Below are 20,596 nucleotides of genomic sequence, written 5' to 3' on the forward strand. Positions count from 1 at the left end.
CAGCCTCTACTTCTGGATGGCTCTTTTCCACAGACTCCTCCTGCTCCCTAACCCATTGCCTCCTCAGCTTCTGACACCTCTTCCTCCAAGTCTGTTCCTTCTCCCTCGGATCACTCATTGCCATTGCATCACCAGGCCCCTGGATCTGGACCTTTGTCCCCTGGGAGTTCCCCAACTGGTTCCTCCCTGCCCCCCTGCATCCAGCCAGTCCGTGATAGAGAACTTTACAAATACTCTGGTATGTTACTACAGTGGTACCTCGGGTTAAGTACTTAAATCGTTCCGGAGGTCCATTCTTAACCTGAAACTGTTCTTAACCTGAAGCACCACTCTAGCTAATGGTGCCTCCTGCTGCTGCCACACCGCCAGAGCACGATTTCTGTTCTCATCCTGAAACAAAGTTATTAACTTGAGGTACTATTTCTGGGTTAGCTGAGTCTGTAACCTGAAGCGTCTGTAACCTGAAGCATCTGTAACCCAAGGTACCACTGTACTGCATTTGGGAAACTGATGAATTGAGGCTGCAACCCTAACTCCACTTCCCTGGGAGTAAGATCCATTGGATTTTAATAGGACTTGCTTCTGAGTAGATATGTTTGCTGATAAAACTCCCACTGGCTGTTCACCAAAATCGAATGGAGGTGAGGAGTCTGAGCTCTGTATATTAGTATGATTGAAGGGAGTATTGAGAAAGCAGCAAGAAACAGCTCTAGACCTCTCTGGCTTTAACCCTCAATGTCCTGGGCCCACACAGACCTTGTCCCTAGAACAGCTTTTGCTCGGCTACGGGGCCGATTTGATGCATGGGGTGGTGGGGAGAACCACAGACCTTTCCCCATCTGTTCCCTTGGCACTCCCGATGGGGCAAGGTGAGAGGCCAAGAGAAAGCTGTGCGGTTGCCATAGCGATGGAGACTTAACCCCACAGGGGAGAGAGCAAGGCACCTGATCTCAGCAGAGGGCTTGACACACGCAGGCACCCTTCCCCTTGTCCTGCGTGACCCACTTCCCCATTTTGGGCAGAAGCATCTTGCGGAGGCCAATGCGCTTTCATTAACAGGATTAGCACCTTCAGTGTGTTGGGAAAGGTGGGGGTGGGGAGGGGAGGAAGAGCAATATATATATATATATATATATATATATATATATATATATAGCCATGCAATTTCTGTATGCATTCTGTATGCTATTTAATTTATGCACACTTTACCCCAGCATATGTATTTCTGTACACATCACTTGGCTGGAGAATTGCAATGCAAAATTGGGAGAAATGAATATTTCCAAGAGTTGCTATCTGGAGGTGGTTGGAGAATGGATGGCAGCTAATGGATTGAGGTTGAATCCTGACAAAACAGAAATATTGTTTCTGGGGGCAGAGGCGGGCAGGTGTGGCGAACTCCCTGGTTCTGAATGGGGTAGCTGTGCCCCTGAAGGACCAGGTGTGGGAGTCATTTTGGACTCACAGCTGCCCATGGAGTCTCAGATTAATTCTGTGTCCAGGGCTGCTGTCTACCAGCTCCATCTGGTATGCCAGCTGAGGCTTTACCTGCCTGCGCACTGTATTGCCTGAGTGGTACATGCGCTGGTTATCTCCCGCTTGGACTACTGCAATGTACTCTATGTGGGGCTACCTTTGAAGGTGACCCAGAAACTACAACTACTCTAGAATGTGGCAGCTAGACTGGTGATTGGGAGCTGCCGCTGGGACCATATAACACCAGTTCTGAAAGACCCAGTATGTTTCTGAGCACAATTCAAAGTGTTGGTATGGACCTTTAAAGCCCTAAATGATCTCGGCCCTGTTACCATAAAGCACCAATGCAGCAGCAAGCAAAGGCTCTAGCAGCTCAGTCAGCTGCAGGTGGCTGCAAAGCCAAACAGGATGTTTGTGACTGTTGCCATGGGAACAAAGGGGCAGTCCATTCTGTACTGAGCACCGGATGTTAGCTCAGTGTGTGTGTCATGTGACCCGTACTGGAAGTACATGGGTGGAGTTTGTTCTAACTGCTGTGGAGTGCAGACATGTTTTCTCTGTACTGATGTAAGAGACAGAAATAAAGGATGTAAATAGATTTCTGTCTGCTTCTTTCCCCTCCCTGGGGATTCCAAAGGGGAGAGAGAAGAAACGGTGTGTTCTTCTCACACATCTGGGAAGAATCGCCGAGACCTCGCCTGCTTATCTGCCAGGAGTAGCAGCGGGGAGGTCGACAAGGAATATCTGCTGGTGCCTACGTTGTGGCACATTCCTCTGACCCAGGCAGAATTCCAACAGGCCCAGTATACCTGAAGAAGTGTCTCCACCCCCATCGTTTAGCCTGGACACTGAGGTCCAGCTCTGAGGGCCTTCTGGCAGTTCCTTCACTGTGAGAAGTAACACTACAGGGAACCAGGCCGAAGGCTTTCTTGGTAGTAGCGCCCGCCCTGTGGAATACCCTCCCATCAGATGTTAAGGAAATGTGTAATTATATAACATTTAAGAAACATATAAAGGCATCCCTGTATAGGGAATCTTTTTAAGGTTTGATGTTTTACTGTATTTTTATATATGCTGGAAGCTGCCCAGAGTGGCTGGGGCAACCAGTCAGATGGTCAGGGTGCAAATAAATGATGATGATGATGATGTCTCAGGGCTTATCTACAGATACTTTTGCTCCACACTTCTAGGCATAGGTCAGGTCCACGTCTGACAGGTATCCATCTCCCCCTTCTCCTTCCTCCACACAAATCCTGAATCAGAGCAAACAGCAATTCATGGAAACCCCGAATCTCCTTTTGCTCCGATTCTACACTAAAGAGTGGGTTTTCCTGGAGAAAGCTGGTGGGGAGGGGGGAAAGCTCAGACACAGACCAACAAAGTGTGGTGCAAAAGTTAAATTTGAATGATGTGTTAGTTGTCATACTGTGTTGGAAAGTGCGAATTAGGTTTGCCCATAAATGTGAGTGGAACCAAATATCTCCCACACCAGTGCTGTGTTGCTCTGCGGAAAATGTCCGATGGGCTTCTGTGACCTGCATTTGTATGCAAGGCATGAGTGGATTTTTATGCAAGGTTCCTCAATTGCCCTTTCTTCTGAGCTAAAAGCCCCTGTAGGAATTCCCCCTTCACCCTCTCACCCGGGACAGTTTTTCTTACAGAAAGTGACTAAATATTCCCATATAGTACAGGGAGCTGACATTAACGAGCAGCTAATTAACAGCACTGATCTTGACAATTCCAGTGTCAGAACCCCTAATTAGTCTCACATTCTGCTTTAATCAACTGTCCCTGTCACGGTTTTAATTTAATTTCGGGATCAGGGGCTGAAGCGCAACAACTGGAATGTTGTTGCAGAAGAAGGAAGTGGGGAGGCAGGCTTAACCCCCCGACCCCCCCGCTAATGCTTCCATTCTACTGCATTTATTTATTTAAAAATGTATACCCCACTTTTTCTTTGTAAAATCAGCTCAAAGCAGCTTCCAAGCACTTTAATAAGGCACAGTAAAGACGTTCTGATTTTCTCAAATCAGTGTTGTCTAATGGCCATGGAGCCCCAGGGCCACATTGCCTTTGAGAGCAACATTCCAGTGGCTACATGTTGGGCGTGGCTGGGAGTCAGAGGCAAAAAAGTGGGCAGAGCAAGGGATGTGCCTTTACCTGCGTACAGCCGGTCTTGCAAAAGTCAAAGGTATCTGCACGAAACCCCAATACATTGACCTCCCCAGGCATCATCCAGACAAGCCAGGCAACAAGCACTCAAGGAAAGCAGGGATTTGAATCCTGGTCTCCCAGGTCCAAGTCCAACGCTCTAGCCTCTATGCATTGGATTTCTATTTAAAACACAGCTATTATTTCCAGGCTTATAGCTTGTACATGGGCCAATTTTACGCAGATCCCTGTCCTCTTTTGCCCCCTATTTTGATGATGCATTTCCTTGGTTTTGGCAATGCGTCATTGACCACTCTATAAGTCCTCTTCCCCACAAGCTGCTTCCTCAAACCAGGGTTCCAGATGTGTACATTCTGTCCTGGGACACTCAGTTAATGAAGTTCAGTTTGGGGAAGGACCACATACCCTGATGAAAATAGGGGTGTCAATAATAATACAGTGGTACTTTGGCTTAAGTATTTAATTTGTTCCGGAGTTCCGTACTTAACCTGAAACTGTTCTTAACCTGAAGCACCACTTTAGCTAATGGGGCCTCCCGCTGCTGCTGTGCCACCAGAGCACGATTTCTGTTCTCATCCTGAAGCAAAGTTCTTAACCTGAAGCACTATTTCTGGGTTAGCGGAGTCTGTAACCTGAAGTGTATGTAACCCGAGGTACCACTGTAATAATAATAATAATAATAATAATAATAATAATAATAATAATACTCCCATCTGACTGGGTTGCCCCAGCCAGTCTGGGCAGCTTCCAACATATATAAAAAAGGTAAAGGACCACTGACAGTTAAGTCCAGTTGCAAATGACTCTGGGGTTGTGGTGCTCATCTTGATTTACTGGCCGAGGGAGCCGGCGTTTGTCCACAGACAGACTTTCCGGGTCATGTGGCCAGCTTGACTAAGCTGCTTCTGGCGAAACCAGAGAAGCACACAGAAACGTCGTTTACCTTCCTGCCGGAGCGGTACCTATTTATCTACTTGCACTTTGACGTGCTTTCGAACTGCTAGGTTGGCAGGAGCAACGGGAGCTCACCCCATCATGGGGATTCAAACCGCCGACCTTCCGATCGGCAAGCCCTAGGCTCAGTGCTTTAGACCACACACACAGAAAAAAGTTAAACTTCCTTATACAGGACTTCCTTCAGATGGCTTGGGGTTGGATGACACCCTACTCTTGGAGAAAATAGGGACATCTTGGAAAAGCAGAACATTCCGGGATCAAATCAGAAACTGGGATGGCTTCTGTAAATCTAGGACTGTCCCTGGAAAATAGGGACGCTTGGAGAGTCTGGGATCATAGCTCAGTGGTAGAGCATCTGCTTTGAGTGCAGAAGGTCCCAGAAGGTTCTTATGTTCCTTTCCCCTTCCCTTTAAAGCAAGTTTTTTTGTGCCATAGAGATAAGCCATGTGGATCGCTTTGAGGTGAGTCAGTCCTGAAGGGCTCATGGAACAGTTTGATCTAGTGCACCTATCCCTGAAAGCAGCAGAGTGGCTCAGAGCGAAAGCCAGGAAGGCTACAAAGTTAGTGATCACGGGAACATAGGGTTGTATCCAGCTAAATTATGCTTGGGGGTCGTCTACTGAGATAGCTCGGTTGGTAGAGCATGAGACTCTTAATCTCAGGGTCATGGGTTCGAGCCCCACATGAGGCAAAATATTCCTGCATTGCAGGGGGTTAGACTAGATGACCCTCGTGGTCCCCTCCAACAGTACACTTCTATGATTCTATGACTGTTGGACCACTCTAGGAATTGTGGATCTTGGAGAGGAGTAGGGGCCTCCTAACAACACGCAACACTAGTCATGAACTAAAACTTCCAGAAATCGTCGGGGGAAGCCCATACCCTCCAACATTTCTCCGATGAAAATAGGGACGTCCCGTTCCATAATGATAATTTTACTATTTATACCCCACACATCTTACAGAGTTGCCACGCTGAGCAGCTTCCAACATATATAAAACACATAATAGAACATTAAACATTATATAATTTCCCCCACTTCTGTATACAGCAGGGATGTCTAACAGGTCAATCTACTGGTAAATCCCCAGGATGTTTTGGTAGACCACAGTCGATTGCTGGGTCCATTTCCTTAGTGTTGGTAAAAGAGAATCCAGCCCCGCCCTCCATTGTTGTACAACCTGCAGAATGGAAGACGGAGTTAACTCAGTGAGGCTGTATGTTTCCCCAGAGATCTGTTGGCGAGTGGCTGTCCCCCTTGCTTCCCCAAAATGGCCAACAGCTTAGCCTTGAACTCCCCCAAAATGGGGGTAGATCACTGCCAGTACAGTGCTACCTCGAGTTACATACACTTCAGGTTACAGACGCTTCAGGTTACAGACTCCGCTAACCCAGAAATAGTACCTCGGGTTAAGAACTTTGCTTCAGGATGAGAACAGAAATCACATAGCAGTGGTGCGGCGGCAGTGGGAGGCCCCATTAGCTAAAGTGGTGCTTCAGGTTAAGAACAGTTTCAGGTTAAGAACGGACCTCTGGAACGAATTAAGTTCTTAACCCGAGGTACCACTGTATTTAATTCTGTGAGTAGATCGCAGTCTCTTGGGAGTTGGCCACCCCTGGTATACAGAATTGCCATGAGACTGCTTGGCGGTCGCATAACTTCATATCCTCAAGCATTTCCCCAATGAAAATAGGGACATCCTAAGGAAAAGTGGGACATTCTGGGATCAAATCAGAAACTGGGATTCTCTAAATCAGGGACATTCCTGGAAAATAGGGACACTTGGAGGGTCTGGAAGACCATGACTGTTTAAAGTGGCATCTGTGCACTTCACATGTGTGGTTTGAATGTGGCCTGAGCTGGCACCTACTGTTGACCTCCCCTGCCTTCTGCCCCACCAGCGGGCACCAGCCCCCAATGCAAAAAGAGAAAGCAAAGGGGCAAAACAAGAAGAGGTGCCAGGAAGAAGATGGTTAAATTAGGACAGTTGGAGAAAAATTATTTTTGATTCCTGACACCATGTTGCTCCATTGCAGACTCTCTTTCTCTCCATCTTCATCCTCTTAACTCAGCCTTGTCTCAGGGCAGACTCCTAGCAAGGGCCCTTTCCTCTGTGAAATTACTCGTTTTACCTTTTAGATCCAAACCACTCTTGGTCTCTGGGGGTGGCATGCTGTCAGGTTTACAATCCTTTTAAAGGCCGTGCTTCTCTCTCTCTCGAGATAAGATTATCTTTGTTTTAACACTAGTTAAATCAAGAAGGGTTTATGATATAGTCTGGCGAGTGCGGGGAGGAGATCCAGCTTTTCATCAGCTCCACTTTGATGTCTCCCACTCCCTTCTCTGACTTTGGTCTCTGCTTAATAGTGGCCAGGCCCAGGAAATAGATGCAAGCTTTTAAGGAACAGTTCATACAAAGCCCAACAAACTCACAAGACGTGGGGATTCCTTCTGGAGAGCAGCTGGCCAGGAATTATCCCCTGTCTTCGGAATAGGGCCAGGAAGAAGGGCAAAAGCTCCACTTATAAAGACTTTTAAGAGAAGGGAATGGGGCCTCCTAGATTTTGCACTGTGGTGGAGAACCATCTCCCCAATTGAGACACAATACATAAGTACTGCAGGGAAGAAATTTAATTGAGTTTGCATTGAAAGGCGAGCCTGCCTAAGTTGTGCTTTCCAGAGCAAGATGCAAACTGAAACACACTGCTGTGCGCTTCTCCGAGTTTTTCGGAGCAGCTCTTTCGCCAAGTAATATGTAGAGAGGGGGGAAAAACACGCCCGCTCTAGGGGGAAGGTGTTCGTCAAAACACATGCATTTCCAGCATTGCACGGGGTTGGGCTAGATGACCCTTAGAATCCTTTCCGACTCGACACTTTGATTCCATGATGAGTGAAAATAACATACAGAAATGTGTTATATTAGGGGAAATATAAGCATTAGAGGAAATACGCTTTGCCAAAATGTGTCTATTGGAAAAGTTACATTAAAAAATGTGTCAGGAGGAATTCACACTAAAATGCTGAGGGGTTTTCATAGGAAAACTTACTGGGTTTTTTTTAAAAAAAATGATGCAGAAACATGGAGGGTTGAATTTAAGATTGGGGGAAAAAGAGAGAAACTGAAATTCTTTTAAGCTAGAATGGGGGGAAATGTGTCATTTATTTGAAAAACCATTGTTAACAATTAAACCCATTAGCAGGATTAATCTAAAATTCACAGCCAAGGTTATTGATTGAGGAAAAGTAAAGAAGTAAATAAAAAATGGAGTTAGAAAGGAGATGCTTCTCAACAGAAGGAACCACGAAAGGGAGGAAGGGAGTTTAAGGGAATATTTTATTTGTTGCTTGTATGGTGTAAGACTGATAAACTGAAAATAAAATTTACATGCACACATACATAATGAAGTTGATTGATTCACCCGTAGATATACAGTGGTACCTCGGGTTACAAACGCTTCAGGTTACATACGCTTCAGGTTACAGACTCCGCTAACCCAGAAATAGTACTTCAGGTTAAGAACTTTGCTTCAGGGTGAGAACAGAAATCGTGCTCCGGTGGCGCAGCAGCAGCAGGAGGCCCCATTAGCTAAAGTGGTGCTTCAGGTTAAGAACAGTTTCAGGTTAAGAACAGACCTCCGGAACGAATTAAGTACTTAACCCGAGGTACCATTGTATTCTAAAGAGCAGAGTAGCTCCTCTTGGGGAATGAAAAGGAACCTGCCCAACCTCTCAGGCGGCTTTGGGAAAGAATCTCTTGCCTTGCACTCTTCTCCTTGAAACCCTGACTTCTCAGACCTGGAACATATAATGATGAGGAGCTTCTTCTCTCTCCTGCCCCTTCCCCCACTGCGCCTGTTTCAAGCTCCATTGGATAAAAATGGAAGATTTGGAGCCACAGCGCAGCTGCACAGATGTGGGGAGCGCACAGTGAAGCATGAGCCACATGGCAGGGACCCAACCGCAGCCCATGTGATCCACGGAGCCAGCGTGATGCTCTGCTTCTGGAATTCATAACCGCAAATGTGGAAAGCTCTTCAGAAATGATGGGCCCAACTTGAAAGCTATTGCTTAAAATCTGGGTATATGAAAGAAAGGTTTCTCACTGCTGTTTTCTGGCTCATGAGCCAGACCTTGACCTCAGGGCTTCATCGAGCTTCAAGTTTCTCTTCTCTGTGCAAAGGGAGGAGGGAGAGCAACTAGAATGATCATTCAGTTTATAATGTAAGGGTCATCTCTGCTATCAATAGGTCAACTCACCCTAAGAGGGTGGTGGAGGAGGTGTTGCTTAGCAACCAGATGGAATGGCATGATGTTTGCTGAGATAGCATGTGCCCCGATTGGCTGTGTAGTTCTGAGGGAGTTTCCCCATTGTTTGTTTGGTTGAATGTCTCCCTGATATGTACAAGGACTGACATAAGAAAGACAAAACCTCTCTGTTCCATTCTCCTCAAATTTTACGCTGTTTTGGTTCAGTTCTGGTTCACTTTTCCTTGTTAAAGTGTGATCAGGATTTAATTTCTTTCTGGACTCCATCTGTATTATTTAAGTGACTTTACTAACAGTTGCAACAACAACCATGACATTATATGTGTCCAGATTTTTTTTTATTAAAAAAAACAGTCATGCATATATCTTACATAATTTGCTCTTCTTCCAAAATTCTGCTTTCAAAGGATACTACAAATCATGTGTGTGAGTGTGTGTGTGTGTGTGTGTGTGTGTGTGTGTGAGAGAGAGAGAGAGAGAGAGAGAGAGAGAGAAACAGACAGAGAGAGAAGAATCAGCCACATGGAAAAGGACGTTAGCACAGTGGTTGAGCCAAAGGTTTGCAATAGAGAACATGATCTATAGTAATGGCTGAGAATCCGTGAAAGTGATTCTCAGTAAGTTGCTTCTATGCCAGACTTTAATTTTGGGATTTGGCTGGAAATTCATCACTGGACATTTAGAAAAATGCAGGCCACCATCCCATAAGCATGTATAGGCACACTGTTTTGCAGGTGCTGGTTTATATGTATAGATGCAAATTTAGGTCTGAGCATATTGTGGGTGGGTAGGATATCCCTGGCACTGCATTTTGAAGCATGTCCAGCAACATTATAAGTAAAGTTGTTTTTTAAAAAATGAAGAAGGGCAGGTGGGGGATGCAGCAGGAAATCTGGGAACAGCACCTGATTTTTCTGATTGATTTGTGTTTTGATTTAATGCCAGGGTGGGGAAGCTTGGGCATGGAAGCCAAAGGAGGCCCTCCAAACCTTTCCATCTGGCCCTTAAGTCTCTCCCCAGGCCATGCATCCCCCTAAGCCATGCACCTTTGAACTCATGCCTTTTCCCTGTCCTGGCTGCCAGACAGAGAGAGGGGTAGGAATGTCTGTAGAAACAAGCCTACTGTACAAAGGTAAAAAAAATACCTCATCTGCCTACTTCTGCCCCTGCCCATCACTGCCATGTGGCCCTCAGAAGGCTGTCCAGATGTTGAATGCAATACTTAGGATGGAAAAGGTTTGCCACCTCTGATTCAGCATATGGGCTTGCTGTCGGCAATAATAATCATGAGAGCTAGGAGATTCATTTCTCATTTGAACAGGCATCTGGGATTCTTAGGTTTCTAACCAAATGCTAAAGAGAGGCCGGGAGTTGCTTCTTCCTCGCTCCCCACCCCTGCTGGCACAGACCTTCATCACCATCAAACTTTATTACGGTCGCAGACCAGCATAAGATAAAAACATGTGATTGAAATAAAGCACGTGAGACTTAAAGAGGAAAGAGATAAAAGCTAATAGTTAAAAGTGATTATAACTCACATCAATTTAAAACAGAAACAAAAGACAAGCAGCTAAAAGCGGCTATAAGGGAGGGAGCGTGAAACAGCACAGGTCCTGCTGTCAAACCATCCTTTGACAGATGTCCATCATGGCAGCATAAAATCTAGCAGCTGAGTATGTGACATTTGAGTTTTCATCTTGGAGTAGTAGGGAGATATAGAGTTTTAATGTACATCCTGGGAATTTGTATAGTACAGTGGTACCTCAGGTTAAGTACTTAATTCGTTCCGGAGGTCCGTTCTTAACCTGAAACTGTTCTTAACCTGAAGCACCACTTTAGCTAATGGGGCCTCCTGCTGCCGCCGCACTGCCGGAGCACGATTTCTGTTCTTATCCTGAAGCAAAGTTCTTAACCTGAGGTACTATTTCTGGGTTAGTGGAGTCTGTAACCTGAAGCGTATGTAACCCGAGGTACTACTGTATAGGCAGGGTGAAACTAGCTCCTATGTCTGTATAGAACTGACAGTGAAAAAATGCATGTTCTGTTGTTTCCAGTTGCCCAGAGCCATATGGGCTTTTCCATAGCCTCCAACATTTCTCTGAGGAAAACCGGGACATCCTATTCCATAATTATAAGAAGAACTTTGCTATTTGTGCCCCACCCATCTGACTGGTTTGCCACTCTGGGTGGCTTCCAACATATATACAACGTAATAAAACATTAAACATTTAAAAAAACTTCTCTATACAGAGCTGCGTTCAGATGGCTTGGGAGTCAGATAACTAGATCCCTCCAACATTTCTCCGTTGAAAATAGGGACATCCTAAGGAAAAGCGGGATGTTCTGGGATCAAATCAGAAATCGGGTCAGCTTCTGTAAATCAGGGACGTCTCTGGAAAATAGGGACACTTGGAAGGTCTGCATTTCCTCTCCTCGTACGGTGTCTTCCTAAAACGGCCTTCCTGGACAGCTGAAGGAAAAGCCCTTAGTTTGATAGTTCCATAGTTTGACTAAGCACAGCACAAAGGAATCCTTCCTTTCATCTGTCCTGAACCTCCCAACATTCAGCTTCACTGGATGTTAATAAGTTCTAGTGTTATCAGAGGGGGAGAAAAGCTTTTCTCTGTCCACTCTTCCCATGCCATGCATGACAGGACACTTGCTGCCAGTTTCTTCAGTTTGACACTGTGGCTGCACTGGCAGGACCAGGAGAGAGGGAATTCCAAAAAATATTTGGCTGAAGAGCAGGCCAGATCAGTTTCATTCCTGCCCCCGCACCCCGGTCACTTGGCAACCTAGATCCACAAGGCAGCACTTGAAATAGAAGCTGCCCTGAGAAAATTCTTTGATGGGACATAAATCATTTATATAAATTAGCAAAGCATCAATGTTTAAAACAGCCAAAGCCACCAATAAAACCTAATAATAATGTTAAAATCTTGAAACAATTATTTTTAAAATGTGCTTATGCTTAATGCAGCTCCCTTCATGTCTGTAGATGTCCCACCCACCACACTAGAGATGGTGAAGAAATTAAATTCAGTTTGAGTTTAAAGACGAACCTATCTCCTCTGCACTTTCAGAAACAATGTGTGAACCGAGGCTCAGTCAACGTTCAGAATTTGCACTTGTCTTAGTTTTGCAATGCAGTTCTATAGCCAAGTAGTTCCTGCAAAGAAACCCATATAGGCTAGCTGAGTTTGCTATGAGTATGTTGAAGCTCATCTCCAAAGGCATGTTGACGCTGCCCAGGAGACTGTCATTCCCTCTCACTCCTTCTCTCAAGAAAGCATATATGAAAACCAGCTCTCCTTCCCATTCCTCACTCTTCTCACCAGCAGGACATAACCAGGGACTTGAATTTGGCCCAGAAGCAGGAGCTGGTGCAAAGTTCTCAGTGCCAAACTGCTGGCAGCATGTGACACCTCTGCTGGAAGCACTGGAAATGAGACCCTCGCCCACAGTACACAATGTATTAGGGGTGAGACAATCCTGTATAGGGCTTTGCACACCAGTATCAGCAGCTTGAACTGGGACCAGTAGCTTTGGGGCTGTCAGCCCAAATGGTCACAAGCATTTCCTGGGAAAGCAGAAGAAGAAGAAGAAGAAGAAGAAGAAGAAGAAGAAGAAGAAGAAGAAGAAGAAGAAGAAGAAGAAGAAGAAGAAGAAGAAGCAGCAGCAGCAGCAGCAGCAGCTTAATGGTAGAGATAAATAAAACATGAAGAATGCAACCTTATCTGGGCTCTGCAAACCTGTTTGACAGTAGTGCCTCATCCGATCACAGGAGAAAAACAAGCCATAGAAATTGCCACAGGCAACTGTGAGAACAGGATCTGGACCGGGTAGGCCATTGGTCAGATGCAGCAGGCTTGCCCTTATGTAGGTGGTTCCAGGGTTACAACAAGTTAAGCTAACGTAATAACCAGGGGTGCCAATACTGAGGAGGGGGGGTGTCCAGGTAAGCCCTGTCAGTGTTTGGAAAAAGCAAAGGTCCTCACTTCCTTTGTCTCCTCAGCCTGGTCCTCGGACCCTTGTCGACATAAAAGAGTCTACGAAAGGAGTGTCCTTGCAGAGTATTTTCTGCTTTTATTCTTAAAAGTCTTTATCTGCAAAACGACCGAACAACTGTACACACATCAACACTACCAGTTTTCTCTAACCAACCAACCCACACCCAACACTAACATTGACCACTCTGTATATACAGGTACAATTAGGTGAAAGGTTGCATGAGTCATTGTAGGCCGCTGACTTAGTTCTTTTAGCATTAAAGAAACAGCGGCCAATTTTTAGCCGTGACAAGCACTGCCCCACATAACTGATCGCAAGACACACCATTTGAATGGCAGTGCCCATCAACTTTGGGGACCCCCAGCCTCCTCAAATATTTTATTGGCGTTGGGAGCAAAGGGACCTTGGTCCCTAGGAGTTCCCTGTACCTGGCAAACCAGGTGGGTAGATGGTTGAGCTCAGTATTAGAAAACCCACCCTAATCCTTGCCCTTCAATTTTCCACAATGGGAGCCTTAAGATTTATGTTGAAATCAAAGGATAGAACACCACTTCCCATCAGGGTCTTTTTTGTTGTTGGTGGTTCTGGTTGATTTGGATCCAGAATGTGGCTTCCACCATTACCACCACCCTTCTTCCTCCTCCTCAGTAATTAGACATTCTTGGGCAAGGTCTTTTGGAATGAGTCAAGGAGATGTCATCTGGAATAGATGGGTTGTAGGAAAGGAGGGGGAGTCTCGCAGGGCCATATGACCTCCCACTCAATCACCCGCTGGATTCTGAGATTTCACAGGACCCCACTTAGCCCACATGGCTTCAGAGGCGGGATCCACCATAGCCACAAATATTGGAAACTGGAAGGATCCCTTGGCCTCCCTGTATGTTGTTGTTGTTTATACAAATCTGTGGTGCCACCGCAATTGGAACACAGTGTACTACTCTGGTCGCCTCACATCAAAAAAGGATATTGTGGGGATGGGAAAGGGTAAAAAAAAAAGATGACTAAAATGATCAAGGGGTGGAGCAGCCGCCTTAAGAGGAAATGTGTTTCAGTTTAGGGAAAAGGCAACCAAGGAGGGGACGGGGTGGAGGCATATAAAATCATGCATGGAATAGAGAAAGAAAACTTTTCCTCCTTACCTTAGAGAAGAAGAACTTGGGGTCATCCAGTTTCTTTCTTTCTTTCTTTCTTTCTTTCTTTCTTTCTTTCTTTCTTTCTTTCTTTCTTTCTTTCTTTCTTTCTTTAAATTTTTATTTGGTTTTACAAATATTAAATTATAACAATACAGCCGTACACATCCACATTTAAAGATTCCTCTGAATCTCTGAACTTCCCACCTTCCCTTTCGTGGGTGCTATTATTAAACCTTTTCTACTGCATCCTTTTCAATAGTCCATATTTAACATAACTCCATTATCCCCACAATTCTTGCTACATGACAAGTGTTGTTGCAATCCTGTTAACTTTTTCATTTGCTTACAGTGGTCTCCAAGATAAATGATAAATTTCCCCCATTCTTTGTAAACATTTTGGTCTTCTTGGTTCCCAAGCTTTCCGGTCAGTTTTGCCATTTCGGCATAGTCCATCAGTTTAATTTGCAATTCTTCTCTGGTAGGGATGCTAATAGCATCTGTGCGGCTGTCATTGTATACATCAAAAGTCTTTTCTTCTCCCTTGGAATATCAGCACCTACAATTCATAATAAAAAAAGCCTCTGGATTTTTTTTTTTAGAATATTGACTGTTTCAAGACAGACAAAAGAAAATACTTCCTCACATGGTGCATAGTTATACAGTGGAATTTGCTCCTGCAAGACATCACAGCCTGCCCTCTTCTTCAGTGCCTCCAGACTGACATTACCACCACTGGAGCAAAGTGGGGCTGCATCGAGCCACCTACCCACCCACATGGGGGGGGGGGGAACCCAGCCAGCCAATGCAGCCCATGGCGGCTGGAGAGGAGGCCAGGCCAGACCTGGTTCGCGCCCTCTCAAAAATGGTGCACCCAGGGTCAAAGTCCCTCTGGCACATCCCACACTACACCCCTGGCTGTAGCTATGTAAACTGGCAGGATCCACAGTGAGCTAAAAGAGTGCCCCCCCCCCCTTCACACACACAAGCATGCTTGGGCTGGGCAATATCTGGTTTTCAACTTTGGGATATACCACCATCTAAGCATCGTGTCTGCAATAACGATGGAGCTATGTAGAGGCATTGTCTGGCTTCATGGTTCCCCCAACATTATGATTTTTGCATAGCACACACAGACACACACACACATAATAATAATAATAATAATAATAATAATAATAATAATAATAATAATTTATTTATACCCCGCCCATCTGGCTGGGTTTCCCCAGTGACTCTGGGTGGCTTCCAACCGAATATTAAAAATAATATAGCACCAGACATTAAAAACTTCCCTAAACAGGGCCACCTTCAGTTGTCTTTTAAAACTAAAATAGTTGTTTATTGCCTTGACATCTGATGGGAGGGCATTCCACAGGGCGGGCACCAATACTGAGAGGCCCTCTGCCTGGTTCCCTGTAACCTCACTTCTCGCAGCGAGGGAACTGCCATCATGATTCTCATTATATTGTCAGGTCAAAAATTATGAAACCAATATCATGATATGGACTTGAAACCGGTTTTGGGTGATATATCGCCCAGCCCTAAAACATACACAAACACAGAGGAACATCAGAATCTGTTTTATACCCAGTCAGACCATTGGTCCATCTAACTCAATATTGTCTACACTGACTGGCAGCAGCTGTCCGAATTTTTAGGCAGGTGTCTCTCCCAGCCTTTACCGGGAGATGCGGGGTGGTGGGGGGTAGAATTGAACTGGGGACCTTCTTCTTGCAAAGCAAATGCTTTTCCACTGAGCTATGTCCCTCCAACACATCAAACTCCACGGAGACTAGAGCAAAAGGAGAGGGCTGGATTTGCAGCTGTTTCAGGAGAGACAAAGCCCACAGCTCCCGTGCCTTAGGATGGGTCCTTTGCTCTGGAACAGCCTGGAGTTTGTGGAGGGAGGGGGCTGGTGACTTAAGAATCTCAATTTTACCTCCCAGCTGCTGCTGCCACAAGAATTAGAGGAGGGGTTGCTGTGAGCTCCATCCTAAATCTTGGATATTTGAAGGGTGGGATTGTGGTAGGAGGTCTTTCTGCGAACAGGGTGGGGGGACTGAGAGAGATACAAAAGAGGTAAGGTGATAGCTTTTACTAGAGCTGCCTCTATTGTCAAGGGAATGAGCGATGCTTCGGATTACACAGAAGGAACTCTTTCCCCAGACAAAATAGCAAGGGGGGCAGTTGAGACAGTGAGACAGAGAGAGAAGAACGGGCAGTTCTAGGATCCGTCAGGGCACTCCAGTTCAGAAATATGGGGGTCTGAAGCATTGCAGACTCAAAACACACATAAATCCAGGATTTGAAACCAAAGAGGCTTGCAGCTTGAGAAAGTGATGCATTCAGCTTACGATCAGTTTCCTTAGCAGATTGCTTTGTCCTACCCATGCCTATTTGCAGGGCTGGATTTAGGGTGGTGAAGGCGGCTCCCCCGCACAGGGCACTGAGGCAGGAGGGCGCCAAATTGAGAAGATCCATAATTAAGAAGATCCATTTGGGGGCACCGAATTGTGGCCTCTCCCAGGGTGCCATATTCCCAAAGATTACCCAATTCCGCCCTTGCTATTTGAACACTTTGCACCCCAGAACTGGTGCTTTTCCAAGCGTCGCATTGTGTTCATTTCACATTTGCAAGGACTCCATCTTTTAGTATGCAAGCACCTGTACTTTTAGGGACACAGGTGGCACTGAGGTCTAAACCACTGAGCCTCTTGGGCTTGCTGATCAGAAGGTCAGCGGTTTGAATCCCGGCGATGGGTGAGCTCCTGTTGCTCTGTCCAAGATCCTGCAAACCTAGCGGTTCGAGAACAGACCACTGCAAGAAGATAAATAGGTACTGCTGTGGTGGAAAGGTAAATGGCATTTCTGTGCGCTCTGCTTTCTGTCACGGTGTTCCATTGCACCAGAAGTGGTTTAGTCATGCTGGCCACATGAACCAGAAAGCTGTCTGTGGGCAAATGCCGGCTCTCTTGGCCTGAAAGTGAGATAAGCGCCGCAGCCCCATAGTTGCCTTTGACTGGACTTAACCATCCAGGGGTCCTTTACCTGTACTTTAGAACTCCTTGCCTCTGGACATGAAACAGGCACCTGCACAATGCCATGTCAGATGCATGCTGAAAACTATTAATTTATTATTGTTATTTCAGGAATTTAGTTGCGTATATTTGTTTTAAAAGTTGTGCAGATTATTATTTCAATATTAACCAGTTTACATATATATATTGGCTGTTTAATAGTCTGTCAATTTTTAGCTGTGCTTTATCTATAATTTTATAGGGTGTGCTCCTTAGATTAAGCAGTTTATAAATCTTTCGGACTATATCAGCAAGCAATGTTGCCATTTCAGAGAAGTGGGTTTCCTGAGCATGTACATGCCCCACCCCCAAGGCCCACAATGGGAAGGGAGAGAATTTCACTTCCGTTTGCATTTTAACGTGAAACTCAATCACTGGCAGCTTTCAAACCAAAACATGAACGAAATCATGAATATCCTTCAAGATTCTGTCTCTGAATTTTGCAGTGCAGCTCTCCCAGTGAAGAGTGTGTTCAAAAATGAATATATTTTGGGGAAATGTCATACAAAAAGCCTTGCAAAATTGTGCATATTAGGCAGAACTGTTTATTAGGAGAAATTTCTACTAGAATGCTGATGTGTTTTCATGGCTTTTTTTTGTCTAAATGCAAATTTCTGCCAAAATGTGGTGAACTGAATGGAAGATTTAGAATTAGAGAATCTGAGAGAAATCGAAACTGGCAGATCCATCCATCCCTCAGCCATTTCCAAACCTCCCTGTATTTTCATTGCTTTTAATAGGATTCTCCCCACCCCCTTTTTCCTTTTCCAGGATGCCCCTCAGGGACGTTCAAAGCCAGCCAGGGAGACGAGGGCTGCGTCCACTGTCCCATCAACAGCCGGACCACGTCAGAAGGAGCCACAAATTGTGTCTGCCGCAACAACTACTACCGCTCAGACTCCGATCCGCTGGACATGCCATGCACCAGTAAGTTGCCCACAAAAGGGAGGGAGGCAAGTCTAGAAGGGTGGTATACCTCATCCTTCAGGGTCCTGTGGGCATAGACCACGGGTAGGCAAACTAAGGCCCAGGGGCCAAATCTGGCCCAATCGCCTTCTAAATCTGGCTCACGGACGGTCCAGGAATCAGTGTGTTTTTACATGAGTAGAATGTGTCCTTTTATTTAAAATGCATCTCTGGGTTATTTGTGGGGCATAGGAATTCGTTCATCCCCCCCTCCCTCAAATATAGTCTTGCCACCCACAAGGCCAGTGGACTGGCCCCCTTGCTGAAAAAGTTTGCTGACCCCTGGCATAGACTATTGGTCCATCTATCTTAGTATCGGTGGCAGATTCCAGGGTTTTGGTCATGAGGCTTTCACCGGCCTACCCAGAGATGCCAGGAAGCAATGAGTGTAAATGCTACTTTTATCCAATAAGCTGCTTTCTACACACACACACACACACACACACACACACACACACACACACACCTGCCTCTGTATCCTCCATCCAGGCAAACAGTATCAGAGTGGAAGAAACACATTCCAGCCAGAGCGAAACATTTGGGATGCAAAACAGAGCCTGTAATGGCTGTAGCCTTAGGAAAGTTCTGGCAGCCCTGAAAGTCCCTGCTGTCCTGCACCATCTTAGCTCCCCATTTCCTCCCTTCCCACAGCAATCCCATCAGCCCCACAGGCCGTCATCTCCAGCGTGAACGAGACCTCCCTTATGCTGGAGTGGAGTCCGCCCCGGGACTCAGGGGGCCGCGAGGACCTGGTCTACAACATCATTTGCAAGAGCTGCGGTTCGGGCCGGGGGGCATGCACCCGGTGTGGGGACAACGTCCAGTTCACACCACGCCAGCTTGGCCTGGCCGAGCAACGCGTCTACATCAGCGACCTGCTGGCCCACACCCAGTATACTTTTGAGATACAGGCGGTGAACGGCGTCACTGACCAGAGCCCCTTCTCGCCCCAGTTCGCCTCTGTCAACATCACCACCAACCAAGCTGGTAAGGATCTGTTCCACTCCATTGCCAGGTTCCCTCTTCTTGTTTTTATTATTATTATTATTTTGTCAGCTATATATAGAAAAATAATCAAAACATCCAGTCCAAGGTAATACCCAACTATTCTACTTCCTATACTTTTCTATACTTTCAATATTCAAAGGAGGAAACAGTTTTCAATGGCTTTATCTGACCCAACCGAGCGTTGACTGCCTTGAAGCACTTCTTGCGAGTGAGCATTCAGATTGCTGGGTTTTTAATCCTACTTTGTTTTTTAAAAGGTCTGACTAACTATATGCAAAATTATACCCCCGAATAGACCCATTAAGATTAACAAACCCAAGTTCATTAACCTCAATAGGTCTTCCTGTGTGCAGGATTAGCACTGGCTACAAGCCAACACTAGTCCTACGCAGGGTAGACCCATTGATTTCAATGCATCTAAGTAATCAAATCAAATCTTTACTACGGTCATAGATCAGCATAATTAGGGTGAGGTACAATCATTTCATATCTGTAAAACCTTTTTGGAAAGCTAAAAATTATTAAAAAAGAAGGTTATATATAAAAGACTATAAGAATCAAAAAGAAGCTGAAATAATCTAAAAGAAGCGTTAGGAGCATTAAACGGATGTGGAAGAGCAGAAAAGGTTAGTACTGTATATAAAAGACTATAGCTATCAATTTACAGAACATTCTGATAGGTAAGGTAAAGGTAAAGGTACCCCTGCCCGTACAGGCCAGTCTTGACAGACTCTGGGGTTGTGCGCCCATCTCACTCAAGAGGCCAGGGGCCAGCGCTGTCCGGAGACACTTCCGGGTCACGTGGCCAGCGTGACAAAGCTGCTCTGGCGAGCCAGAGCCGCACACGGAAACGCCGTTTACCTTCCCGCTGGTAAGCGGTCCCTATTTATCTACTTGCACCCGGAGGTGCTTTCGAACTGCTAGGTTGGCAGGCGCTGGGACCGAGCAGCGGGAGCACACCCCGCCGCAGGGATTCGAACCGCCGACCTTTCGATCGGCAAGTCCTAGGCGCTGAGGCTTTAACCCACAGCGCCACCTGCGTCCCATTCTGATAGGAGTATGCATTAAATCTAGTTTGTGGCACAGATTGTCATCCAACGGATTTTGAGCACTGCTATGCAGAATCTGGCAACATTGTAAATTGTAGCAGGGTTGGTATCTGAAAGCAGCAGGGTGGTATAGAATTTTCCTGTGCGCCCTGGGTACTTTTGGAGCAGTGGGGAGATGGCTAATTCGAATTTCTCTATAATATAGGCACTGGAGAAGCACACGCTCTATTGTTTCTATTTGTCCAGAATCACAGGGGCATTGTCTCTCCGAGTAAGCTACAACCCAACACATTTAAAATAACCCCGTCCACTGTATTTCTGCAGCATAATTCTATAAACATTAATACATATGTGTTTGATTATAACGTTATACGCCTCATTGAGTGTATCTGTTTATGTGCTGGTTCGTTTAAGAAACCTTGAATGTATACATACATAATAAGGGTGTAATATTATGGGTATGTGTGTGCGTGGAAATG

The 20,596-nt window shown here is 45.7% G+C and overlaps 1 protein-coding gene across 12 annotated transcripts in view; it reads left to right on the forward strand.

Moving 5' to 3' along the window:
* EPHB2 (EPH receptor B2) overlaps positions 1 to 20,596 on the forward strand; it is a 114,560-nt gene that overhangs the window by 53,783 nt on the left and 40,181 nt on the right. For all 12 annotated transcript variants that reach the window (XM_083752490.1, XM_083752495.1, XM_083752497.1 and 9 more), the window contains exons 4-5: positions 17,866 to 18,021; positions 18,712 to 19,047. In XM_083752490.1, the coding sequence (XP_083608616.1) occupies positions 17,866 to 18,021; positions 18,712 to 19,047 (492 nt within the window). The remainder of the gene's footprint in view (positions 1 to 17,865; positions 18,022 to 18,711; positions 19,048 to 20,596) is intronic.

This window comes from Podarcis gaigeae (assembly GCF_964106915.1).
Source record: "Podarcis gaigeae genome assembly, chromosome: 8".
NCBI classification, from domain to species: domain Eukaryota; kingdom Metazoa; phylum Chordata; class Lepidosauria; order Squamata; family Lacertidae; genus Podarcis; species Podarcis gaigeae.